The sequence below is a fragment of the Ambystoma mexicanum genome, chromosome 4q (genome assembly GCF_040938575.1).
Source record: "Ambystoma mexicanum isolate Mex_15411 chromosome 4q, UKY_AmexF1_1, whole genome shotgun sequence".
Classification (NCBI taxonomy): domain Eukaryota; kingdom Metazoa; phylum Chordata; class Amphibia; order Caudata; family Ambystomatidae; genus Ambystoma; species Ambystoma mexicanum.
The window spans coordinates 271,992,407-272,020,339 of NC_090928.1; the positions used below are offsets into that span (position 1 = coordinate 271,992,407).

Sequence of the window (27,933 nt, forward strand, 5' to 3'; positions counted from 1 at the left end):
ACCTTGCATTCGCCCAGCAGTCCCTCTGTCAGCAATGAGAGGACTCAACCTCTCCAGCCAGCACCCTCCTGTCAGTTGGCTTTGCTGTTTAAATGTCCCACCAGCCAGAATGCACTCAGAACAACTAGAGCGCGGCTTATGCTCTGGGCCTTCACTCATCTTCACAATTTGTCTCAGCTTGCTTGTGACAGTAATACTTTCCTTAGAAGAAGGCAAGTCAGTTTGTGATAATTTATAAGTAGTCTGGGAAGGTGTTCTCAGCAGTTTTAAATGTCCAAATTGATGACTCGTATGCAGAATTTGAAGAGGCATTTTCAATAGTTTTGATTACTTGGAGGATATAGATACTGAGTTGCCTTGCGAGTGATCTTCTCTACTCCCTGCCTCCTCCTTATCTCAGTGGCCTGCATATTCTCACTTGTGGGAGCTTGGCGATCAGACACACCAACTTTACAGTGGAGTGAGGGGAACAATATGCAATTAAGGCATGGTGCACTGAGGATACATTATTTAAGGAGAAAGGAAGCTATGTGATTTCCTCCACTGATGCCATCGGGTCTCCGTGAGCATCACCTCCCCTCCGGTGGTCCTCCCCCATAAAGCCACCCCAGTGATAGAATCAGGAAGCAGTAGATATCCATTGGCCACATCTGGAGGTTAGTCACTGGAAAGGAGTGATGACAACCTTGGACTCATCACACTGTTCAAGTCGAGAAGCATACCACTAACACAAAGCTCACATTCGAAAGTGCTTTGTTTTGGGAGACACAAATACATTGACTTGCCTGAACCTCAAAATGGTTCAGTAATGCAATGACACCAGTATTGGCCTTCCTACACCTGTGGTATCTGGCAAAGTCAGGGCCTCGGGTAACCCCACTGGACAATGTAATCATGATAGGACAAAATGTGTATATTTATTTTGCTACACTTTAAAAAAAAAGGGGGATTAGTTTGTCCTCATAGGTTTTTAGAATGAGCTTGCACTGAACAACTTTGAGCCCGCGAGAGCTGAGAGAGCTGGGGGGAGGGGAAGTGTAAGGAATCAGGATGAAATTCACAGTACGTCTGCTGATCATTAACATGGATCATGTTGGTACCCCTTTCCTTGACCCATGTCCCCAGATCTGCCTTATTAGAGGAGCCACTGAATTTATCCACATCTAGCACTGCTAGTCCTTACCGTCCACTGCTACACAGAGATGTTAGGACGTGAAAACGCACCTTGAGCCAATAGGTGGGTTTGACCCCCGTAAAACCAACAGGAATCCAGTGGGGTATGTCAAACCCAACCAGAAAAGACCAAACGTGTTGCTGGGCACATTTTGGGAAGTTGGAGCCATCCTACTGGAAAGCACAATATTTTAAATTGAATGTTTTGCCGCCATTCATTGTATATGCCGAGGCCCAATATACAGTTGGGCCTGGTTTAACTCATCCTTACTTTAAAATTCATTACAGACACCTCCTTTCTTACCATTGCATTTTCCCAGAAATGCAATCATTACACATGGACACTGGGCCCTCTCTCTAGTCCGAGCCCATTTATCGAGGTATATTCCCTTCCATTTTCCCATGTTTGTTCATATAATAGCATGGGATTGTTTCAAATTCATCAACAAACCCATTGTTCTATGAAATATACATTTGATATATGCTTTTCTGAAGTTTCATGAGATAGGGGGCACTTTGAACTTAAATGTCCCCATACAGGTCCTTTATACGTTTGTAGTTTTTCTGCTTGTGTTTATAAGGTATGGTGTCACTGTAGAGTCTACTGGCAGCAATGGTCATTGTTATTTAACATGAGGGTGAGCCCTGCCTCTTGTTTGAGGCTGACTTGACTGAGTCTCATTCACCTCAAGCTTGGTTCCAACCAAATGTCCTCACATGATCAATTTTTCCAGACCAGTGCAGATTGTGGACAAACTGTTGTGGCATTTTCTAAAAGAGTGCTGTATTTCAGGTGTCATCAGCAATCTTTGTCTCATTGCTGGTCTGGCTGTCTGACTTTCTGTCAAACAGAACTCACTCACTGGCTTTAGACAATTTGGAATCGAAAGCTTGGCCCATTACCTGCGTGACTCCCGCACAGAACCGCCATTTCCCCACTGCTGTTTCACTGCTGCTTGCAGCTGTTATCAAAGCTTTTGTGTTCTTTTGGCATATGTGTCATACCTATGCTGACGACACCCAAGTCCTGTTACACCAGGATGGAATATTGTCTTCTGAGAACATATCATTCACTGAAGCCACAATAATGGTTTCTGGTTGGATGAAAAGCAAATACTTGAAATTTGATGCAGCAAGAATGTTTTTCATCTTTGTGGCCATAAACTGAAACCCCTACATTTGACTAAAAATAGCAGGTCACCCCTATAACTAATAACTAATTAAAATAAATCCAAATAGGACACTGATTTTGTGGGACCAACGTCAGCTATTTTATTTATAAGCTAGGCTGGCATGGGCAAAGATGTTTTTATTTTGCCTTCATCATTCGGGGGTGTTGGTTGGGAGGTCATTTGGGTGGCATATACGACAGATTATTTTCCTTAATCGTGCTGTGCTAGAATGTTGGAGCCATTTTAAGCAGTACTACCTTATATAAACTAGGTTTTCAATAATGGTAACTTCCATGTGCCTTTAGCCTTTAGCACAGCACACGTTAAGGATTTGAGGAGGGCCATCTCCCTCTGTGCATTTTCCCTCCTTTCCACCGCATAGTGGAATAGTGAGGAGTAAACACAGGGGATTTCCACCTTTACTCTCCGTCTCCACTACTTGCTGCAAAAGTGTAATGCTGTCTGCAAAGTTACTTTACATTCCCACGTGCGTTCCCCTCTCTTAAACCTACATGGTATGTTCCATTCTGCGAATGTGTTTATTGATTCGAGTTTATTTATTTGCATGCAGTATCACTTCACACATTGTAGCAACTTTAATGTTCACTGATACTGTACAGACGTGGAGGCCCTCATGGAAGCAATAAGACCAGATGAGATGTCCATGTACTGGAAGGAACAGGGATAATTATAGACCCGTCAGGGCACAGTTATCAAGGAGTTCAGTGTTATATAAATTCAAGAGTTGAATGCCACTTGCAGGTTTAGTGGTTCTGCAGCACTACAGAGTGGAATATTTTGAACCTGACCTGCTTGCTCTCAGTGTCTCATCTAGGGCTGAGTTGTATTGTTAAATTCCATTCCGGCAGCTGTGGAAGCAGAGTCCGTAAGATTTTGATCCATTTCACTGCAATCTGCCATTCTGCTACACCTGTGCATCAAAAAGAGCAGCATGGCGTTTCTCGTGCCGCCTTGTAAACCGAAACGAGCTGTGCAAGGTTTCTCGTGCTGGTGCGTGAAACTAGCATGGATAGAAATAGAGTGGCCTGAAGTTTCTCTTGCGGCTGTGCAAAGCTAGCACGAAGCAAAAAGAGAAGCACAACGTTTGTCGTGTCACTGCGCGAACCTAGTGCAAAGTTTCTCGTGCCACTGTGCAAAGCTAGTGGGAAACGAACAAAAAGCTTTGCAAATTTTCTGGTGCTGCAACGTGAAAGTAGTCAGATCTAAAATAAGCCTGCACACAGTATTTCGTGTTGCTGCGCGAAACCAGCAAAGATCGTGGAAAACCGTACAAGTTTCTCATGCCACTGCACAAACTTACCACGGATTGAAAAAGACATGCACAAAGTTTCTGGTGCAACTGCACGAAACTGGTACGGATCAAAATAAGATCCTTAACGGAGTTTCTTGTGTCACAAACCTAGCACAAATCGAAAAAAGACCTGCAAAATGTTTCTTGTGTCGCTGCGTCTACCTTTCACGGACCAAAAAAACACATGAAGTTGCTCATGGCGCTGCATGGTTTGGAAAAACCTGCACAAAGTTTCTCATGTTGCTGCATGAAACTAGAACATATCGAAAAAAAGACAGGGCAAAGTTTTCATCGCACAACACAAAACTAACATGGGAACGAAACACCAAGCTCCATGGGATCCTGCACAAAATCGGCCAAAATTTCACTGGGGGTGGAACCATAGTGCTGATGTCGCAGGACAGGCAGAAGCAAATTCCAGTGCTATTTGCTCACTTTCATGGCCGAAAATCTCGCTCACCCCTACTCTGATCCATTTCAATTTGAGTGGGCGGAATATTGTGGTCTGCCTCCTCTTAAATTTCAGGTTGGCCTGTATGTCAGGCGCATGCCAACCTATTTTATTGAAACACAATTAAGTATGGATTTGGTCTTGGCCTCTCCTTATCTTTCTTCGGTAATATCGGTGTATGTCCTGGCTGGTACTCTTTGCTCTTTTCTTCTCTTGACTGTTTCTCATTGCTCTGGTGCTCAAGCGTATGTTTCTTCTTTTTTGCTGTTAGCTCCCACATTCTGGAATGCCCTTTACTTTTCTGTGCCTTCTGCTCCGACCCTCTGGTCCTTTCGTTTTTCGCTCAAATCTTACATTATTGCTTCTTCTTAAATTAAATAAAATGTGTACTTCTTGTTGCTCATTTTGTAAAATACTCTTAGTATTTTTGAAACCACTTATTTAGCTATGGCTTTGGTGAAAAATAACTGTACACAAATTAAAGCAAGTTAAGTAAATTGAGCACTATACTTGGCGGGCGTCAACTCCCTTGACATAGTCTTAAAATGTTCATTACAGACTAGGGTTCTGCTCTGGCATAGCCCGCTTACATTCTACTAGAGGGCAAAAACATGCTTTCAGGATCAAGTAGAAGATTTCATGGCAAAAGAGTTGATGGGTTGTTTGGGTTAAGGGCTTTGTATAAAGGCTTTTTGAAGCTATTTGAAAGGAGAAGGCCATAGCAGTAATACCCCTACTTACTCGCAAGGGCCTTTAACGAGGTCTTCGGGCCCATAAAGACGATATGGTCTGAGGGCAAGGTCTATAAAGCTATTTGAACACATGGCCAAACACAAAAAAAGTTTATGTAAACATATATACATATATATATATATATAAAAAAAATGTTTCTGGGGAGCTTAAATATTCCATGCGGAGTATTTAAGTATATAAAAAAAACATAGAAAATAGCATGACAAAAAGATATTAGAACCCATGACCAAATAGAAAAGAGTTCATTTAAAAATATATATTATTTTACTATTATATTGATCTTTTGGGAACTTCAATATTCTTTGTGGAATCTTTAAGTTTACAAAAAAATAACATGACAAAAATATGTCATACTTATTTATAGTAAATAATTGTTTTCATTCATCCTGGAGCTCACGAGAGGTGGGAGGGTGAGAGAGAGCAGGAGTGAGGGGACACAGTGAGGATTGAGCGGGCACAGAAAGAGGTGAGTGAGTAGGTGGGAGAGGGGATACAGAGTGAGGAGTGGGTGGGCACAGAGAAGTGCGAGTTAACGAAGAAGCGAGTCAGGTGATGAGAGTGGATACTCAGTGAGTAGTGAATGGGCACAGAGAGGGTGAGTAAAGGGGCACCGTAGAGGGGTTATAAACATAACCTTATATCAGAGAAAAGATAGTTGATGGTGGTGAGTGAGTGCACAGTGAGGAGTGAGGGGGCTGAGGGAAGGTAAGTGATGGAACGCAGCCTGAGGTGAGTACTCAAGCTCACGGAAATGGGGGGAGTGAGGGACAAGTATAGGGGTCCCTCTCTAACGTCACTGCGACCCCCAGCATAGTAACTCATCCGTCATGCATTTAAACAAAACGAAAAAAGACAGTATTTGTAGGCAAATGTTATTTTAAAGAAAACGACTAAGAGAGTGGGGGGTTAAGCACTGTTAGTGTTCCACTTTCCCAGCTGCAAAAAAGCAAAGGGCAAATGTGAGGGCTATTCGAAAAACTCTGAGCTATAAGGATACTCCAAGCCTATACCGGCTCGTATAGCCCACAAATCGACCAACTTGGAAGGGTTATTCACCATTCCAGAGTTCTATTTGCAAATATTGGGCCTTTGTTAAACAAAAATGCCTGATGTGGCCTCTGTAGTCCAGGTCGGACGGGTTGACCAAGTAGACCTCGATGGAGTATCTTATTTCTATGTTGAATGTTTTTGATCTGTTTACTAAAAGTAAACTTTGCATAGAACGTTTCTCATTGAAAACACTCACTTTAAAAGTTTGTATAGAACTTTTAAAATTAAAAACACTTACTTTTTTTTTACTCTATTTTCATTGCATGGTCAATTAGTAATTTCGGCAAACAAGCAAAAAATGATTAGCCTCAAAATACCTTCTGGTATAATTTTTTGCAAGAGCCCAAATCGTTGCCTTTGCCAATGCTTTTTTTTTTAATCAGGAATTGAGCGCAAGGCACGGTTGCATGAACACACACGCTTCTTGTAAATCAAGTGGCTCAGGGGGCACTCCGTTAAGCCAGTTCCCCACAAAATGTTGACTTAATTTAGAGGCCAGGGAAACAATATCTGTTCACACATTGTACGCATGACATCGATAATACTAAAAAGAACACATCAATAACATACTTTGCATCTTCGCTTTCAAAGGCCCACAGGCTGTTATTATCACAGGATGGAGAACCAACCATTACCGGTCTACATAGCAACAAATAGAGCAAGAATTGTCAAATCACAATCCACCTCACAACCTATGGCAATATTTTATTTTTCACAATTTAATTTCTCAAATTCCCTGCGTATATTGTTTGGCGAAAGGTCATGTTGTTACAATTTCGGTGCTTGCAACAAAGATTGGAGAAGTTACAAAATTCATCTTGTTGACTGTCCATTCAATGTTACAAACTTTTTTTTTCTTTTTTTTTTTACCTCATGGAATCTTGCATCGTTAATACGAGCCTTTTTCATGGAATCTTCCAGAAGCACGGGGCCTTTACTGAAGCCAAAGTCATACAATAGACGCAGGTAGCCGTCCTGGATCTCCAGGCTGAAGAACATGGTCTGTACAACAGAAACAAGAAGAGTTAGGCGCCAACGTTGGAAACTGGAAAAACTGAGACAATTATCTTTCACAGCGAGTTAAGCACTCTGGCAATGATATACACAAGCGTTTTGCAAAGGCGCAATTCCATTGAAAAAAATGACCATGAAAGCAGTGAACATGTTCAGTTATATAAGTGCTACAAATTAAACAATTATTACTGAAAATCAGAGAGTACTAATCAAGTACAATTGCGATTTTCAAAACATTGTTTTTTTGGGTGCTTTTTGGTGGTGGACACTTAGACCACACATGGTTAATAATCCTTAGGATGGAAGAGAGGTGGCACACTACTAGTAAGACAATAGACAGTGACAAGTTATACGGCGATAACTGAAAAGCATTGATTATGCTGTTTCTCTTTCCTCTTATCTGCCAACCTCCTTCTATTCCCTCTTTCTTTTATTGTGTTTGGTATTTCCTGATTTTGTATCATGTTGTGAACAACAAAATAATGATTGTTTGAATCAGGTTTTTTTCTTTGCAATTGCACACACTTGGATTTCTTGCAGATAATTGTCTTTTAATATATGTGAATGTTTCATGAATATGTTGGAATATTGTGTGCATTTACTACGCCCTGAGGAAGACCTTTGAAAGGTCGAAACACGTGTTGGCTGGCTGTGCAAAACACATATAAGGGAATACAAACGGATTAAACAGGAATAAAAACTTTGTGATTATTAGAGTTAAGAAAATGATATGGTAGAGGTGCAGATTGCTGGTTCGGTCACCTGATAATCTTCGTTTGTTCAAAGGCTTGGGGTCTGAGCTTTCTACTAAAATACGCCATTGCTTGCCCGCCAGTATTTAGTATATAGTGAGAGTAGAGTTTTTAAATCTTACTCGTAAAAATAAGTAAGGTGTGGTAGATAGCTCTGCCGGGTTCAGCCCCCTTTAATTTTAGAGCCCATTGAAAAATGCTCTGTAAATCAGGCCCTCCTCTATGTGTAACCTGCGGTCACAGGTACAGATCCCAGTAAGGCCCACTCACCCGTTCATCCTTTTAAGTGTGGATACATTGCAGAGAATTAACTGAGTGATATTAATGCCTATCTTTACAGCAGTAATGTGTGTGAGGAATACTGTATAAAAACCTGATATTATTATTGAGGCCAAGCGATTTTTCAGAGGTTTCAACCATCTGTGGATTAAAAAGATGTTACATTGCCCCCTCATATATACTTATTTTATCAACCTCACAAGTAGGAGAGTTTCAGAGGACCGCGGAGCAGTGCTGAATCTGGAAAAAATGTATCCTGGGATCCAATCTCCTGTATTGGGGAGGAGAGGGGCTGGCACAATGGGGGCAGGGCTAGCAGGAAGGGAAGGCTGGCATGTGAAAGGCTTGCAAAATGTGTAAAACGTACAGGTCTAATATCACACTTGGTTTTTAAGAAAGGGCGTACATAAATCGCATAATAAATGAACAAGACGAAATATACATCATTAAGGTAACACATTGAGCAGAAAAAGTATCATTGTCTCTTTGTATGCCTCATCCTGAATGGAAGACCAACATTACCAACATGTGCCCAAAACAATCTCCTCAAACGATCACAACTAAATAGTCAAACCTAAAAGCAAGACAATGGGCCTCATTACGAGTCCGGCGGTAACCGCAGTGGTAAAACTGCCTGGTTACCGCCGGACTCGTATTACCATTCCGCCTCCGTGATTCCCGGAATTACCGGGGCATTACAACCCCGGTTTTCCGGGAATCACGGAGGCGGAATGGTGTTAATCCCCATTCCCATTGAGTCCTATGGGACTCGATGGGAATGGGGATCATGGAAACACCGGCAGCATCTCGTAATGTTGCCGGTGTTTCCTCGTCCGCCTGCAGGCGGGCGGTGTTAAACCCGCCAGGTCAGACCTGGCGTGAACATCACCTCCTGCCTGCAGGAGTCGGGATCAGGCGGTCCGGAAACAACGGTGGCGGCGGGTTTACCGCCACCGTTATTTCCGGACCGCCTGAGTTATAATGAGGCCCAATGAAAGTAAATGCATGATATGATCACCTGATTGCTTCCACATCCAGGAAAATGCACTGTGTAGGCGGTAACAAACCTGCGACCTTAAGCAGAGGAAGAACTCTGACATGAATGCATTAAAGCACTGAGATACCTTTCCAGACACACAAACCTTTACATCTGTTTTAGTACCCTTTCTCCTGTTATTTTCTATCTCCCATTTCCCCCTGCTGTGCTTCTGTTAAGCTACTAGCTTTTATAGTTTAATAATCTGGTTGTTTTTAAAACGCGTGTTTATGTGTCTACTGTTGTATGTCTAAGGGTGCTTATGCATAAAATACATTCTTTTATGTTTTCTTCTAGCCATGGTTTGCATTGGAGGTAGTGCTGTTACTTTTCTGACAAGTCTTGTGCGTTATCCTGATCTCACCCCGCCAGAACCCGGTGCTCACTGCAGGTAGGACTACCAGCATAGACTTGCATCACTTTAATATCAGTCCCAGTGAAGCCAGGGATGGTAGCCTGGTGTTACACATAGCTATGCCAAATGTTACAGTGTTGGGTAAAAGAGGGTTGATTGCAGTGCTTTCATCAGGGATAGCTTGGTGCTGCCTCTGATCAGACTGTTACTCTCCTGTTGGGACTCTGCATGTGTAATTAACTTTGGGCACTGGGCATGACACAAGGCACCCTATTCTACCTGCTTGACCTGCCACTGGCCAGCAAGAAGTTAGGGTGTAAATGGGCATTTTGGAGAGGGGCCAATATTGTGTTCTTCACTTGAGTGGCTCGCCTAGTCATCATGGTACTATGCAGGTCTATGTCTATGTCTTAGAGCTTATAACGCGCCGTAAGCCTGCGGGCATCAGGGCGCGGGGAGAACAGAAATGTTGAATTCACGGTTGAGGACATTCGAGATTCCTGGTGTCCCCACAGAGCTGTGGGGAAACCAATGATCTTTTAGGCTATTGGAACAAAAATGTTTTCAGTGCCTTCCTGAAACTGAGATAATTTCCTTCTTGTCTCAGGGTCACAGGTAACCCGTTCCAATATTTTGCCGCCTTGACAGGAAAAGATCTTCCCCTTCCAGTTGCCCGTTTGGCCTTTGGTATGTTTAGGAGACCTGTATCTGCTGATTTTAGGCATCTTTGGGGCAAGTACATGGAAAATTGTTTTTTGAAATAGGCCGGCGCCTCCTCAAAGAGACATCTATGGACTATCGTCATCGCCTCAAACTTGACTCTGTCCTCTATTCTGAGCCAAGGCAATTCCTTTTTTCCTTCTGATATATGGTCTTTATGTTTTTTCTTTTTAATGATGCGAACTGCATAATTTTGCATCACTTGACATTTTGTTAAGTCTCTCTTAGACGCTCCCAATAACAGTGCATTTCCATAATCTAAACAAGACAACAGAATTGCTCTCGCGATGGTAGCTGTATTTATCTCGTTTATGAAGGGCCTAATTGCTCTCAGAAGACACAGGTAATACATGTTGTTTTTGTACAGGTAATTAACCTGTGCTCCGGAGCCTAATGTGGCTTCCACCATCATACCCAGAGTTTTTACTTTGGATACTACTGGTATGATGGCTTCTTTAATGTGGAAAGCCTTGTATTGGGAGTCCAGCTTGGACCTAGCCTGATTAGATCCGAAAACCATTAATTTGGTTTTCGTATTGTTTAGACACATCAGGTGTCTCTGCATCCAGGTATCAATGATGTTATATATTTCCTCTATTTTCGCACTGCCTACTGCATAGTCTCCCGTCAATTCGAAAATCAGATGCGTGTCATCGGCGTAATCGATGAAAAACACGCTGATGTTTTCTAGCAGGTTACAGAGACTTCTTATGTAGAGGTTAAAAAGTAGTGGAGACAGGCTGGCTCCCTGGGGCACTCCAAACAGTATCGGGGTTGCTTCTGAGAAATTGTCGCCCCAATGTATTCTCGCCTTCCTGTCCTTCAGGAAAGACGCTAACCAAGCCAATGCTGTTGACAAGCACCCTACTAATTTATTCAGAGCTAATTGGAGTAACTGGTGGTCTACCAGGTCAAACGCTGCGCTGAGATTCAGCAGCATGAGTAACCCGGGTTTGGCTTTCTCTATCAGCTCCAGCATGTGAGTCTGTAAATCCAGCCTAGCTGACTGTGTGCTGCAAGCCGCCCGAAAACCTGATTGTTGTTCATGTAGTACATGTGAGACTTCCACATGTTTTTGTAGCTGATTTGTAGCTATTTTGTCCAAGATTTTCAAAATGAAGTTTGAGTTAGTGATGGGGCGGAGATTGCTGGGATCCTTGGGATCCAGACCTGCCTTCTTTACTAGCGGGGTTATCGTGACATTTTTTATGACGTCGGGAACTGATCCCTCTGAGAATGAAGCATTAACTAACCTAGTCAAGATGGGTGCGAAAAGTTCTTTATGGTCCAGAATGATCTTAGATGGAAGGATATTTTCAGCGCAAGAGGTTGGTTTCATTTTTGACATCACCTTACATAGTTCTTCCTCAGTAACAGCTGAGAAATTAAATCTCTCCCTCTCGTTAAATGTGAGGTTTTCTCCCGGGGGGAGGGGGGGTCTCTGTGCTGATGACAGTTCTAGTGAAACCCTCTTGTACCCTGTCACAATCTTCCTTAGAAGGAGTGTGTGGAGGAGAGAGAAACTTAGGTTTTTCCATATCCTTACGTATTTCAAAGAGTTTACTGGTCGATTTAGGAGCTGCCTCTATTTCTTTATTGTAATAATTGGACTTTGCTTATTTAACTGCCTTTCTGTACGCTTGGTCAGCGTGTTTCCAGTCCTTCCTGTTTTCCTGGGATGCATTAACATTGCAACATGGACCTCTGAAACCACCGGGGAAGCCTTCTGTGCGTATGTCTCTGGCAGAGGCTGTTCCCTGTTCTCACATGAGATCAAAAAGACGGCTTGACCATTCAGGCTCCTGTCTTGTCATTTGCCAGGTTCAACTCATCTGCTCAGAATACACATCACCTTCCACAGCTGAGCTTGGCTCACAGGAGTTGAGACATGTGTGATATCAATTGGCTGTGACTGTAATAATTAGGAGAATACCATCCACCATACCCTAACTCGCGTATGGTTTATATTTAAAGATTATTCTGTCACCAGGCGGTAGACCTACACTTATAGGGCTTTGGAACAGGGGCTGCATATCTTAAATGCAGTCCTTCCGTGTAGAGACTTGGCTGTCACTGCAACTGTCAACACATGTGACCTCTGAACCTCCTCTGTCCCAATGGTGAGGCAGGTGCTTCAAATCAGGGTACTGATGCAGCAGGAAACGCACAGACAATGCTTTTGGTATGGAGCATATGAAAGGGGTATCTGATCAGCCGATTTCCCTTTCAGAGATGGAATTCCCAACATCATTTTATGGATTTAATAAAACATTTTTAAAAAAGGGCTCCTACACCCTTTCCAAATGGCAATCCGTCACAGGGATGAAAGCCCTGTTATATACCATTGGGCATTCCAGGTTTTCAAAGTCTTTCATAAAGCAACTAAGTACCCGGCGAGGGCGTAATCAGAATTAGAGAACCATTCTGATTGGCCCTCACTGAGGCATTACCCGGCCATTGTTCGCGGTGGGGGCGTGGCAGCCCCTCAGCCAATGAGGAGGCTCGAAGCGGGGCCATCCCCGCTCTGAGCTTCAACGGCTGAGAAGCTGCATTCGCTCCCTGCCAGGGACTCAGGTAAGTTTTTATTTTTATTTTTTATTTTTTTCTCCTCCCCTCTACCCCCTACCGCCTCCCCACCCCACTTACCTTTAGCCTGCTTTGTCACTGGTGGGGGACGATGGCAGCCTCCAACAATGTGGAGACTCCTGAGCAGGGCCATCCCTGCTCCGAGCCTCCACACGGCTGGAGGCTTCCATTGTCCCCCGCCAGGACCCCGGGGCCTTCGTTAAGGCACTCGCTTCACTCGCCCCTATAACTATGGGCCCCGGGGCATTACCTGAGTCAGTAATGCCCCCGCCGCTTGGGTCATATTGCTTAATTATTAAGCCATGCATTACTGATAAGGCTGAGCTCTCCAAGGCATCAAAGACGTGTGCTCTAACTGCATTGTTACATGGAAATACCACGACCCCAATTTTCCACCACCCCAATAATGACTTCCCTTCTGCCTGCTAATCATATCATCACCTAATAATGCCTCCTATCACTGTCCAGCCCACCTGGTCACTCTCTTTCTCCTTCCATGCCTTCAAGCATAATCCCAACCTATTCGTTTCACTCTCTGTCCACCCACCCGTTCTATGTGTTTCACTCACCCTCCCAGTCTCTAAAATGGACATTATGATTTGTTGCTGGTAACTGGTGGTTACAGCAAAGGAGAGAGTGTAGGAATTAAATACAGGTATGAGAGTAGTGGGTGCAGGCTGTGATGTGTGAAGGCATTTTCCTAAGCAAGCAGAGGCTCTTCACAGTTAGGTGCTGACATCTAGGCATGGTTGGAGAGTAAGGACCAGTTAAATGTGAATGTCCAGATTTGTCCAATTGCAATACATGATGTATAATAATCTGCTATTAAATACCCTCAATTCTGAGGCATAGCGAGAGGACGTGATACACCCATTATCACACAGGTTGGTCAAGATGGGACTCAACAATATAAGCTAAGTTTCCAGTCTGGAAGACAGCAAATTACCTAGATGGGAATATCACAACTATTGTGAATTATATCCAACATATGGTCCTCAAATATGGTGTAGTTTTGTTTCTTTTTACCACCTATCTGTGATGCTGTCTCTTTCAGCTAGAATCTTCTCCCTAATCTCCTATCGGTTAGTAAATAATCAAGTGGTAATTTCAGTAGTCCATTTTGATGCGGACCAGACTAAATTGTACTCTACATGTGGCAGTATTTGCACTGTAAACCCTCTTTAGGTCTCCATTCTAGTACTTTCATCACCAACAACCTTTCCACTAGACCACAGGCCTGTGAGTGATAGCAGTGTTTTACCAGATCTGCATTTACTCCTCACAACCTACTTGCCAATCTTTATTGTATGCACTGCATCACCATACACATATCAGTTGAATACTAAGTAAGTAAGCTACATGGTTCATATTGATCCCTGAAACTAAATTGACACATAATAATGGAAGGGTTATAAAAGATGTCACTCACACTGCTTCACTCTGCAACGAGGGGCAATTAGTCACCAGTAACTCTGGTGATTTACTAAAGTTAGAAAATAATGCACGATCACATATTTTTTCAACATCAAAAAATTCTAGTGCTTTGGACCGTTTAAGCTCGGGTTATGGAATATGCAATTAACCTATCTGTGTGCATTTTGTATGGGGTATCACATACCGCAGACCTGCTTTGACTGAATCAACATGAATTCGCTCTAATACACTCAATGAACGCTGAATACAAGAAATGGTTACATACCCCGTTCACCATCAGGAATATAAGCGCGTTGTCCATCGGTGTCCGAACCTCTATATCGAAACGAGTCACTTGGCTGAATCGGCCTCGTTTTTCGATGTTGCGTGCCACAGCGTAGCCTGAGCCGTCGAAGAAAAAGGTTGCTGCTCCGCTCTGTGTGAATGCCCATTTATTTCTAGAATGCCCATCAGATGTTCGAGTGAGATGGAAAGAGAGAAATAGGTTATGATCAAGAGTTTCTGAGAATGTTGCACAGTGATCGAAGTGAGTGCGAAGGGTCGGGAGCGGTGTTACACTACTTTTATTTATTTCTGTTTACCATTCCTCTACTTTTTACAACCATATTCCCCATTCTCTACAGAGGAATTGTCCATTTGTGTCCCTGTGCAAGTGTAAAGTTGTAATAGGAGCCTTAGTTACTAGTCACGTAGACTATTGCAATGCCCCAGCTACAACACCTTGTCACATGTTGCAGTATGCTTTCTGCTACCCACTCCCCCACTGAGACCACAGAACCACTACTTTTTTCGGTACACTTCGACCACTGATGTTCCTTGACTGAAGTATTGGTGGGAATGTCTCTTGCTGGAGTGGGATCAGAGCTCACTGTGTAGGATAATGTGTCAAGGGAGATTAAGGTCTTTCTCGATGTGTGTAGAAATACATTTATTTATCTATTCTTTATTTATAGGTGACTCATATGGTGCCCTCTGTGACCGCAGTCACTCTTTGGTCTCAGTAGAAGGGGCGGGGGGGGGTGAGATTGAGCTGGTCTTCACAGCTTTGCCACATTTGCATCAGATAAGTGCAGTGGTGAGGGAAGAGAATAAGTGCAGCGGTGAGGGAAGAGAATAAGTGCAGCGTTGAGGGAAGAGAATAAGTGCAGCGTTGAGGGAAGAGAATAAGTGCAGCGTTGAGGGAAGAGAATAAGTGCAGCGTTGAGGGAAGAGAATAAGTGCAGCGGTGAGGGAAGAGAATAAGTGCAGCGTTGAGGGAAGAGAATAAGTGCAGCGGTGAGGGAAGAGAATAAGTAGAGCGGTACACTCAGGTACCAGAGGTAGGTACAACAACTTATGGAGCTGGGTTAGAGAGTAAGAGCAAGGCACACAGAGGTGCCCATCATAGATCAAGGGAAGGGACCAGTGTGTAGAGAAGTGGAACCGCAGAACAAACATGACAGGTAGGCGCAAGGAGGTAAGTACCAGGCTGCATGCCAGAGTCCACAGAGTATCCAAAGTCATGGATCAAGGAAGGAAGGAGTCAATTGGAGGTCCAAGGGGGCCTCTTTGGTGGGAGGATTCTCATTGGCTGGGAGTGAGAAAGTAACGCAACAGAGTCATTTGAGTTTGATCTCCAATCTAGTATGCTTTGGCTTTTTTTTAAATCTGTACACTGATTATGAATTTTGAATGGATTTATATGTTTATGTAGTTTCTTTTTAAAATTGTGTATTATTGTTAAATTGTGGAAGGTTTAAATGTAAGTACCCAGTACACAATAACAAATAAAAAGTAATGCAATCTTCTGGCGTGTCCAACAACAAGAGACCTGCAAGAGGGTGACCTCTGGGATCTGTATGGACAATATCTGTATACCATGTTCTAGAGGAACTCAAGCCATTTTCCACAAATGAGATGGAGAATGACTGAAGGTGAGAACGCAGCCCATGATAACCTGTTCTTTGAAGCTGCAGTGACTTTTTTCTTTTCTAAGAGGGGGCTGGAAGAGTGTTGGGGAGACACACCCCAGCAGCTTTAATGAACAGGCCAAATGGTTTTTCCTCCTAGTGCGCCCAACAACAAGAGTCCTGGAAGAAGCTGACCTCTGGGATCTGGATGGTCAGAATGTGGATACCATGTTCCAGAGGACCCAAGCCATTGTCCCCAAAAGGCCCGGTGGATGATTCAGAGCATACTGAAGGTCATCTAAACCTCAACTGGGAGCCAGTGGAGGGATTTCAAGGTGGAAGTGATGTAAAGATGATCCCAAATGCCCAGTTTTGAGCCTTACCATCCTGTTCTGCATAACCAAGAATGAATGGAGAAGGTACCTGGGAAGGCTCTGGTAGAAACTATAGCAGAGGTGTAGGTGAGAGAGGACCGGAGGTCTGGTCAACTCAACCCTTTGAGGGAAGTTACGAGAGGGTACAATATACCTGCAAAGGTGTAGTTGGAAGTGAGACTTCTAGAAAAGCCAGAGTTACGGCGTTGAAAGACATAGAGCTGTCAGAGATAACTTTGAGTTTTCTTGCAGAGGGGACCATGGTGGGCTTGGGGGTGGTGCCCATGGAGGAGGGCAAAGGGAAAGGCCAGGATGGGGGCATAGAGGAGAAAAAGTATATTATTTCAGTAGTAGAGGCACCAATACACAGGCTTTTCCCAAATATTTAGGCCTGAATCTGAGTAAGACAAGCAGGGATCAGGCTGAGGACTGATGCGTGATCATTGTTAAGCCTGAAAGCAATTTTTGAATCATCAGCCTAAGACTAGAAAGAGCATAAGAAAGGGGAGACAAGGTCGGCTAGATGTGCTCTTGAAGAGCCGTGCGGAGAGGAAGGATCCTATGTAACATGCAGTCACAGATAGTATGTTAGAGAGAACGCTGTCTGACATGGCCTAGACCTCTCTGTCAAGAAGAAAGGATATAAACTACCTGAGTGCACTATCTATGATGAAGAAAGGTGTTTTCCAACGTAGCCAAGAAAAGTGAGATGGTTGATAGTGTCAAAAACAGATGATACATCAAGGAGAATACAGGTGCCAGGAGAGTTTGTCGCAAGCAACTGCAGGATTTAGCTTCTCCTAAAGAGGAGGGTCGTCTCTGTACCTTTCAAGGGTAATCATTTGTGGCTTTCAGTAAAGGCCAGGCGTTGAGAGCATGGAACCTTCTACAAGACTTTCCCTATAACCTCAGTGATGGAAATAGTGTGGTAGTTGGCAAGGACGCCTGGGTCATAGGAAGCCTTTCAGAGAAGTGACAATATGCAAGTCTTCCTGAGCTCTTGTGGGGTGACTCATGTGTGAAAAGAGCTGTTGCATAGGGCAGTCAAGTAGGGGTCCAGGGAGTCAATGCTGTCTTTATTGGTTCTGGTGGGGCAAGGGCCCACCTGCTTAGGTGGTCTTTTAACAGGGATCATGACTTCAATGGGCAAGAACCAGAAGAGGATCTCAGTGGTGATATGAGAGATAGAAATTTGCAATTATGCTTGTATCAGTTCGAATTTGTTCTTTTTCAAATAAAAGGCAGACAGGCTAATCACCAAGGACTGTGAAGGGGAGGGTGTGCAGGACCACAGCGCAAGGGTGCTCATTTCCTGGCAGATTCTAACATTCTGTGGATTTGTAGGAAACCACAGCAATCCACCCGTGAAGGAAGAGTTTCTCTTTTGCCTGATGAATGCATGGTAACCTTTCATCTGGCACAGGCAGGCTAGCTTTACTTCCCTCGACGCAGTGTTTTCCAGCTCTGCTCAAGTATTCTGTTTTTCCTGTGAAAGTTAACAAGGTAGGAAACAAATCAGATGTTTTCCTTCTTTTTAACCATGGGGCCCAGCACGTGCTGGTTGTAGGAAAGAGCACCGTGGAAGCTGGCAGGAAGGGCATCATGGTTATCTGCCCTGGAGTCACAGTTCAGGCAGGGTGGGATGAAGTCAGAGAATAGGGTAGATATTGACACCATCTGTATAGGTCTAAGATAGAGGAAGCTCCCAAACCCTTTTATATTTTGCAATGTGTGCCCTGAAGAGGGAGTGGTCAGTCCGGGGATGTTCTGTGATATAAATGTTAAGGACGAACAATCGATTGGAGAGGAGTGCATTGTGATTTTTCCTGCTGGTGTGCGTTGGTGATGACGGCCAGAACCTGAGGGTAAGGGCATCCCAGGCATCACAAGCTCTCATACTCGCACACCTCGGCCTGTAGGGGGCACGGCCTGGAAGGAAACTGGGAGAGTGCTAGAGTGCAGCAGGTAAATGGGTGTGGGGCTGCGAGAGGGCCGGGAACATAAGACCTTTTTGGCCTGGAATCTAGATGGTCGGTCTTTTGTTTGCGATCTCAGACCCTGACCCTAAGAAAAAGAGCAGTGGCCTTGTTGGAAGGTGGATCCAACCAAATGTTAAAGTGCACCGTAATGAGGCTAAGATTGGAGACTCCTTGGATGCTAGACATGGAGTTGGGCCGTTCCTTGAGGGAGAGGCCATGTTTCCAGGGGGTCTGTAGATAGTAGAGATGGTGAGGCAGCAGTAGGCATCTAAGATACATTTGCAGGCTAGGCTCTCGAAGGATTAAAATGTTAATTGTGGTCATGAAACTTGTAGGGAGAGATGCCGGATATAGAAGGGCAACCAGTTCTTTAAATGGGCCGGTCCTACCCTGCCCTGAGTACTTGCACTTATTCTTTTTGAGCATTTTGTCAGTGTAATTGGTTATTTATAACGTGCTTAATACCCAGAGGTTTCTAAACGCGGACCCGGCGATTGAACCTGTGCTGCTCTGCATTGTCTTGCTTCCAATTTGAGTGCATTGCCCCTGAGCTATCCTCTCAAGACCTATTTAAGTACCTGCACTTCTTATAGCCTGAAAGAGAGGAGCGGTACTCACCTAAGTAGCAATGTGAAAATGAAAGCATTTCATTTCACATTATCAGAATGAAAGACAAAGCTGATGCAGCCTTTTCTGGGGAAAGCAGGGACCCCTCCCTCCTGTCTCCACCACCTGAAGAGCCCATGATATCTTCTTCAGGACCTACCCTGCAGAACCAAAGGAGGGACAGATATTCAGCTCTGCCGGTCTCAGGAAACTAGGTGCAGAACACCATTGAGCTTGGTGGGCTTCAACTCTTGCGCATGGGGTCCAGTGACAGTTCTCACGTGGAAAACAGATGTATCTGGAAAGCCTGGGCCATGGCTTTATTGTAAACGTGTTTCTTTGGTATTAGCAGTGCCCTTTCAGATGTGTACAAGTTTAAGTAACTGAAGTGATTGAACGTTTTGGACTGAAGACCTGCTCCAGTTACCTACCAAACTCCTTATTGCTACACATTGAAAGTGAGCAATAATAAAATTCCCCTCTTAAAGCTGTGTTTACATCTATGATATCTGCTAGTTTTACACACACAAAATAAAGTCTAAATTAATGTGGATTTTCAAATGTTCTAAACACAATGCATACCAACAGAATTGACGTTTTTGTGAAAGAATCCCAAATACACTGCTTAACTGAAGTGTGTGTGTGATCCTTGGCAAATAATGTAATCTCACTGTGCATTGCTTGTAGAAAACTAGGAGTTCTAATAGCCTGCCAGCTTGTATACATGACAATACCAGTGTCAAAACAGGTCAAAATCAATTTGTGATTGATGTGTGTCTTTGAGAGATGGTTGCATGAGGCTGACTGAATCAAATACAAGGTAATGACTTAACAGTAAACCATGACACAGACATGTTCCCAAGGCAATATGCCACAGAGAGTTGGAGGGTGTGAGATCATAACCGAAGTGTTGAGTGAGACACATAGAAATGTACACAGAGAATGACATACGAAGAGAGAGACACATAGAAAGTGAGACAAGTGGAAAACTAGGAAAGTTAGATGGGGAAGTACACGTGGTGTGAGATTAATGTGAGATTAATGGACACCAGGCAACAGCATGAAAACGATTTTAAAACCCTCCCAGGCTGGGTCACAGCCCACTTAAAGCCTAGCTTGGTGAGTACCTGCCCTTCTTTTATTTCCATTTAAAGCACTGAGGGCAACCCCATCACCCACTCTGTTAGGCCTGTTTTCCGAAATGATCTTGAAACCACCTAGGAGCATGAGGTCCACAGAGGCCATACAGTTGCTAGAGAACTAGGGTCTCTGTCAGACCAAGGAAGTCAAGGTCAAGCTCTCTAAGCAGTTTGTGGACGCTCAACCCGTGTTTGTTCATACTCCTGTCTTTGAGGATGCTCACTTGAGGTATCTGCTAGCCATGGGGACTTTCCTGGGATGGGGCAGGGCACAGGTATGGAAAAGGTCACCGGCTATTTAAGCTCTGGGTGTTAAGGACCAAGGAGCCCAGCATCCAGGAGGGGCCTGTGAACTGTGGAGGGCGTGGGCAAGGCACCAGTGCCAGCAGAGGGGCTCTCAGTTGAGGTGGAAGACGTATCCCATGGGAAGAAGACTCGAGGGGGAAAGGGATAACATTTGAGCAGGTTAGACCCTGAGCCATGATAGTCCTTTAGTATTCATGGAGGCTGTCTTTATCCAGGCCGTGGCACAGGAGGAGAGCGTGGACAGCATGAAAGTCTGCCATGCACATGAGCCCCAGGAGAAAACCATGAGGTCCATCAGCTTTCCTTTTAACCTGAGTTTACAGAGGTTGCGCCAATATGAAGCCCTAGGTGGCACTTGAGGGTAGCTTTTATCAATGTTTGCCTGAATGGCAAAATAAAGTGGACAGGGCCATTTTACACAATATGGAACTGTATTTAGAAGAAAGATTGTACTGTATGACCTCTTTGTTTGATTTTTTCAATATAATGCTGTAAATTAAATTGTATTGTAATTTTTGCAATTCTTTTGTACACCTGCTGTGTTTCTTCTTCCTCCGAAAATAGAATAATGTATTGAATCACCAAATACATATGTATTGAACCACTTCTTTTGCTCTGAGGTCTATTTATTTTTTGCCAATGTACTCGGAGGAGAAAACATTTTTAGTTTCCCTGTTTGTGTTATGACCGGTCCTTGTTAGCCCTGGCCAGTATAATAGGGCCCCCTTGTATTTGTTGTTTGGTAAAGTTACTCACCCAGGAGGTAATCAACAGTGTAACATTTGGCAAAGAAGGGGGAGACGGAGAATGCATTGGAAGGGCACCCATTGGAAGGTCACACTCAGGCACAGGACTGGACCCCTGGAGCATGGACGTTGTGGAGTGCAGTTATAACACAGGTTGCAATCAAACAGGCAACTGGAGGTAAGTAGCCTCACGCAGGATAAATGTAACGCAGGATCCAATCAAACAGGCAAGTGGAGGTAAGTAGCCTCACACAGGATAAATGTAACGCAGGATCCAATCAAACAGGCAAGTGGAAGTAAGTAGCCTCACACAGGATAAATGTAACGCAGGATCCAATCAAACAGGCAAGTGGAAGTAAGTAGCCTCACACAGGATAAATGTAACGCAGGATCCAACTAGAGTTGAAAGTAAGGGGCATCTCATAGGGTAAATACAGTCGTCTGTTACTGCCCTAAACTTTACACGATGCTGGTTAATAGATTCTATCCAGTACACAGTCAGCTGAGTGAGGAGAGGGGTAACACCCGTACACAGGCTGTGAGAAGGAATCGTGGGAACGCAGGATCACAATGGATCCCAACAGAATGCGGCAAAAGCAAAGCAGCAAGCCTAGTGCCCCTAGATACATGTAGGCAACAACCACAACAATCAGTGCTATGCCAGGTAGTAAAAGGCACAGACTGTACATGGCTCCCGGTGGCCCCGGCATAGCAGCGCTTGAGTTACCCGGACAAAGGTATGAGCCGCAGACAAGAGGGTATTACAGAGCTCATTGAGGCCAAGGCATAGAACAGGAATGTGGAATGGGTACGACGTCCTTTCATCGCTGGATGTTTTTTCGTGGGGTTTTTTACAGCGATTTTTTTTGCTGAAAAAATCATCACATTTTTTGGGGGGGTAGGAAAAATATATATATTGGATGTGGGTGTTCGGGGATATATAAAATTTAAAGGGGATGGGGAAAATAAAAAGAAATCGTGGAGTTTTTTCGTAATAAAATCTGCAGTAAAAAAGCCAGCCAAAAAACATCCCGCGATAAAATCACATGCAACCGTGGAATGTTACCAGGGTCCAGGGTCGGACTAGGCCATAGAATTGTCTCGGGCACCAATGAAAAAGTGGCCCACATTTGCAAATAGCTATTCATTCCTTTTGTGACACTGTTTAAATACCCAAGGAAGAGTTTTTTAATGAAATGTGATGCAAATTGTACATTTTAACCCCTTAAGTGCCAAGGAAGAGTGTGCTTGTCCTTTTTGCATAGTCTTGCATACTAGCCTGGCACTTAGAATATTTAATCAGCTACAGTGGTCAAAACTACTAGCCGCATAGTCAAGTAACTCATCAAAATGGCCCATGTTGGCCAATAAGGTGTTTCACTTTGACAAAAGAAAAACTGGCCTACACCAGCATTTTGTGTCTATGGTTCGGAAATGGGCCTATTGCCCTATAGGCCAGTCCGAGACTGAATGTTACATGAATGAACAGTTAGGGGGTATAAAATAATGCAGGCTCTTGTGGGTGCCGCAGTGTAGAGAGGGGGACTGCTGGTATTAGTTGTGAGCAGCAACAGTAAAAGGAAATGGACTCAGAAGCACAGCTCTCAGCCTTAAGTGCCTCCACGGTGGGTGGAACCACCCGCTATTGTTTTTGGCTGCTGAGGGCCCACTGAAGTGTATGGGCGTGCAGGGGGCTTGGCGGGTGAACCAGTTGATTGAAGGCCGGGGACACCTGCCATCAGCGAGTGAGTTCAGCGATATGTGGAAGTGATTCACAGGCTACAAGAACAGAGAGAGAAAACCAAGAGCAGCCAGTGCATGAACCCTCGAAGCCAGGCACGCCGGGCCAGACAAGGAGTTACCGGAAAGGGTCGAGCAGCAGGGGAAATGGGGCCTGAAAATCAGAGAGAGGACATCTATTTGAGACAGAAAACTAAGGGCAGTGAGCCGACACATAGAGGGCCAAGAGTGAGAGAGTAGTGCCTCTGTCGCTCGGCCCTGCCCATGTCCTGTAAACAGCCAATCAGCAAACCCCATGGCGTGAAGCAGCTTCGGACGATCTACGGCTCGGCCACGTTTCAGGGGCCACCATCTTGGAATTGGAGGGAAGCGGGCACACAAAGAGGAGAACAAGGTGCAGTCTACAGTTCACCTGGCGGCTCCACCCTCGGAAGGCTGCGGAATTAGTGCACAAGCAGCACGGTCACGCAGAGCCAGGAGAGGATGCAATATTGTGCCCCAAGAGGGAGTGATCAGAGGAGGGGGTTATGTGTAGTGGCGGATGCGCAGGCTCGTATCATGATTTAACTGAAGCATATCACTTGCTTACATTTTAAAGCAAAGAAATGAAAGCTAAATTCGTTGGTCTTACGACCACAATAAGAAATACAGCAGGCGTGATAGAACGCCTGGGGACTGCCCCTGGGTGGTAGCGGTGCGCGGTATAAATCAACATAACATAAGATAACATAACAGAGCTAGCACAGGGCTGGATCTAATTTCTCATCATGATTGCATCTCACAGCACAGAAAGGGCACATAACCATCATTCTCCTGGTCACTGAACACAATAATAAGAAAAGTTTTTCATGAGGACATTGGAGCTGTATATTTTCTTTAAGGGGACATTATCGCAGATTAATGAGGCACAGCCCCGTTATTGACTGTGGTGAAGCCAAAGACACTTCTTGGGGGGAAAGGTCATTATCCTAAGTGATAATGGCCCCCCTCTGAGGTCTATAAGGATATTAGCACATGGTATTGTACAACTAAAAAAGGAAAGTGTTTTTAGAGTGGGGCGAAAACACGGATGCAAACACAACTTGAAATGCGAATGTAATGGCCACAAAGCTAGCAACAATAAACTTTACACATGTGTTTCATGGCTGTTTGTTAGTTTGGGGAATTGAAATGCACCTGCTCCTCTCTGCCTTTGCACAGCTGAAGACAATCATTTCTTTTCATTACCTTAGACACGGTCTCTCTACAGTTGTGTCCATGTTGTAAATGTTTTTGAAATTGTATAAACTGATAATGTCATCATTCAGCGTGGCTAATTCCAGACAGCCAACAAAGCCCTTTAGATCCAAGCTGGCAGGGAGCTATGGGAAATGGAAACAGAAATAATCATTACATTGAACGGTGACTCATTAATACACAGGCAGAACATGTCTATATGCCCCCCAAACCCCTCTTTAGTTGAACATACCCCGATTTCTGACAATTGTTTGTAGCTATTGTAAAATATGGCAAATGAAGAAATACACTAATATTACAATGGTGCTTATTGAAGTCTTCATTTACATTGATGCATTTGCTTATTGTGTAATTGACATGGCCACAAAATTAAGGTGTAGGTATTCTTCATGATTTAGGTGTGCCTGACATGGTTGGGTTAAAAAAGCGGTATTGCCACATATGCTGTCACTTCTCATGCAGTAATACTGCATGCACAAATGTGCATGTGCAAAGCATCTGCTTTGCATGGTGGGTGGGAACATGTGGCAGGTGATGACAAAAGGATCCATAGGGCATTGGCACAACTGCTACTAAAGCCCAATTGACTCAAGTCCTGCACGTGCGACTAAGTGATTCCTCAAGCGTGTGCTGAGGCTCCTGTACTCTTTGTGAGGGCATGTGATTATTCTATGTCGGTAGGGGGGGAGGTGGGCAGTGACACATTTTTTGATCAGTCTTTTTTTTATGTGGTTGTAGCAAATCTTGACATTAGGAACATGTATTGAGACAAATTAAATCCATGTTGTATGTGATATCTGGTATCCCCCATGCAATAACACTGCCTGAATTACCACTTGTTTATTAGCCCATAGTCCTAAATGGAAGACTGTGGTTAACATCTGTGGTAACAAAGTTACCACATTTTGTACAAATTATCACCAAGGTCTAAATGCGGGTCTTAGGGCCTCATCACGAGTTGGGTGGTAGCCCTTAAATGCGTCAGTAACACTATTACCGCTGCATTTAAGGATTGGCCCAATCATGAGTTTGGAGTTTTACCTCCAGCTTTTTTGCTGGAAGTAAATCTCCAGCTTTCTGCCCGTTTTCTGTGCTATTACCACTGGTGATATTACAGTCGGTAGAAGTGCCGAAAAACCCTTTAGAGTTCTATGGACTCTTAAATAAATGGGGAATTACAGCCTTACCGCTACTCGTGATCTGGCACAAATTGCGCCAGACCGAATAGCGGTAACGCTATTTGTATTGGCAGTATCCCAGCGGTATTACTGCCGGGATACCGCCAAGGCCATGATGAGACCCTTAGTGTCTTGTCAATTAATCCTGACTTGCCCGTTACTGAATCGTTGAGCTCATTCAACATTACGGAACGACCTTCATAGCATCTTATACCCTACACTCCTTCACTTTCACTAGCTCTGCTCCTCAAAAGGCATGGACTCACTGTCCTCACTTCTTACAAATTGGTCCTCAACAGCCTCAGCTTTGCCTTGAAATGTGTAATCCTCTAGCCCTTCTCTTCACACATCCACTCACTTCACAACATGCCCTCGGCGCCACTACCGTTTGGCTGTGGGCTCTTGCTCCCTATTTACGAAGTGAAAGACTGGATAAATAACGAACATACTTTGCCCAGGATTAGAGGGTGTGTTCGAGATTAGCCATACATTAAAGCTATATGTTATGGTATGCTAATGGCAGGTGACAATGAGGATGATGAGGGAAAGGGGTCTGGAGTTGGGGTGCTGACAGTTATGTAACTAAGAGAAGGATCTTGATATTTACGTACAACATATCACACAGTGCATCAGAAGCAAGCTATGACTCGAAATGTGTGTTCCGCATTTCCTGCACGAGTGTGCCTTAGTGTGCCAGCGTGCGTGAGACCCCCTTCTAGCAGGTGAGTGTAAGTGGAAGATAATGTGTGTGTACCGACTGTGTGAAAGGTGCATTGCTTTGCCAAGCTTCTGCATGAAGTTGCCACTTTTGCTAACAGTAGCTCTGGTGCCTCCGCTCTGATTGGATGCACGAGGACGAGAAAGGATCACCTTGCTACACACTATCAGTATCTTCCTATCTCTCTCTCCCTCTCTCTCTTTCTCTGTCTCCTTTTTATCTGTGCATCGATCCTGTCGGATGTCAAGCGTTACCCTCTGGTGACTGCACAGGGCCTTACTGTTAGCATAATTCATTATGTCTTTCAATGAATAAAGACCCATGCTTAATTATATACATTTGTAAACATATTCTTATTAGAGGAACTTGCCAATTAAATATATGTTTTAAGAACACTGAGCGCATTTTTGATATCCTGTCTTCATGATGGAGGTTCTCTGATGAAGTAAAGGGTAACAATTAAGTCTATTTTTTGTCTAGAGATTGCCATGGGTGTCCACTGCCGGGCTACTCACCCTAAAGGATGGCCCTTGATAGCACCTATTCTCCAGATTGTATAATCTGTTATGTGATCACTGCGACGCCCGTAACTGCGCCAAAGGAAAACGTCAACGCCAATTACGGCGCAGCGCAGTCATCAAATAAATAACTTTACCCACGTCCCTCACCCCGCATACCCCTACCCGACCGCCCACCACCCCACTTACCTTTATGGCGGCAAACTTCTGTGTGCACCACCAACTCCCTGCTATCCCTGCGGCATCGGTTCTTACCACTTTCTTGTCCCCCGCTTACCACAATGGTAAGCGTGGGGACACCCCTGCACCCCCCGACATCCGTTACTGCCCCAAGGAGAGCAGTGCACACCCCTGCAACACCCGCTCTGCTTGGGCGCAGTAATGGGATTATTTTGTGCGCCCCCAAAGTGGCAGTGACTGTGGGAGCGCACAGATGAGGGCAAAACATTTGTATATTTCCCTCTGTTATCCCTGATCCAGAGCAGACCTCTTCAATCCCTTCCTAATACCATCCGATCTCCCTTATCCGTCTCCTTAATGATTCACCAGCACCTCATGGTCAACACAGGAACTCCTCTCACCTGATGCAGCTAATATTCCTCAGAATCTACACACCGTGGATACGGCTCTCAACCACGTGTCCATCGTTATACCCTCTTACTGCCACAACCACCGTTCCTTCATCACCATTCCTTCATCTTCACCCTTTTAGCCCTGACTGGCTTCTTCCATGGTGTTTCCACACTTGATCACACCATGCACTTTAGAACCTGGCCAAGTTTGGCCATCACGGGCAAAACAGTCTCCTGGTTACCCTGCTGCCATGCTGAGCCGCCGTAGAAGGTGCCTTTGCCGTGTCCCAGCTCGGCCCCAATCTCACAGTCCTGGAGTGTCCCCCGACACCTAGGAATCTGTATTCAGGTGCTTTCTGGCCCCTCAGATTGAATTAACTGTGATGCTGAAAAGTCTGTGACTATCAACAATCCATTTTTGTTGTTGTAAAAGCAATATTTATTTTTGACAAAAACCTACGGATAATTTTAATTTTTTCTCACAAGCACTTATATAAGAATGAATTATGTTTTATGAAAGGGCATTTCCTTTAAAGGCATGTTGCCCTTGCCGCTTGTTGCTGCGTTGTGTTGCAAAGTGTGCTTTCCCATATTTGACCAGGAGCGGCAGGCAAAAAAGGAAAGCGTCCTTATTTGTTGCAATTCAGGATAGTCCAGCCCCAAAGCTTACAGGACACAACACTCAGCTGCAATGGGGAACATCCACAGGCACAAACTCTCACCAGAGAGCCTCTCTCCAACTGTCATCCATAGAACATTCTGGAGTCAGCACTCACACCACATTCTGCTCTCAGAACCTCATGACACCGCCATGCATACTTCGAAGACAAGGCAGGAAGGGAGCA

General features: G+C 44.4%; 1 protein-coding gene across 2 annotated transcripts in view; it reads right to left on the bottom strand.

Moving 5' to 3' along the window:
* The window catches only part of LAMA4 (laminin subunit alpha 4), a 576,642-nt gene that overhangs the window by 151,976 nt on the left and 396,733 nt on the right, over positions 1 to 27,933 (bottom strand). For both annotated transcript variants that reach the window (XM_069607855.1, XM_069607854.1), the window contains exons 24-26: positions 24,094 to 24,227; positions 14,353 to 14,524; positions 6,782 to 6,913 (exon numbers count right to left, since the gene is read on the bottom strand). In XM_069607855.1, the coding sequence (XP_069463956.1) occupies positions 6,782 to 6,913; positions 14,353 to 14,524; positions 24,094 to 24,227 (438 nt within the window). The remainder of the gene's footprint in view (positions 1 to 6,781; positions 6,914 to 14,352; positions 14,525 to 24,093; positions 24,228 to 27,933) is intronic.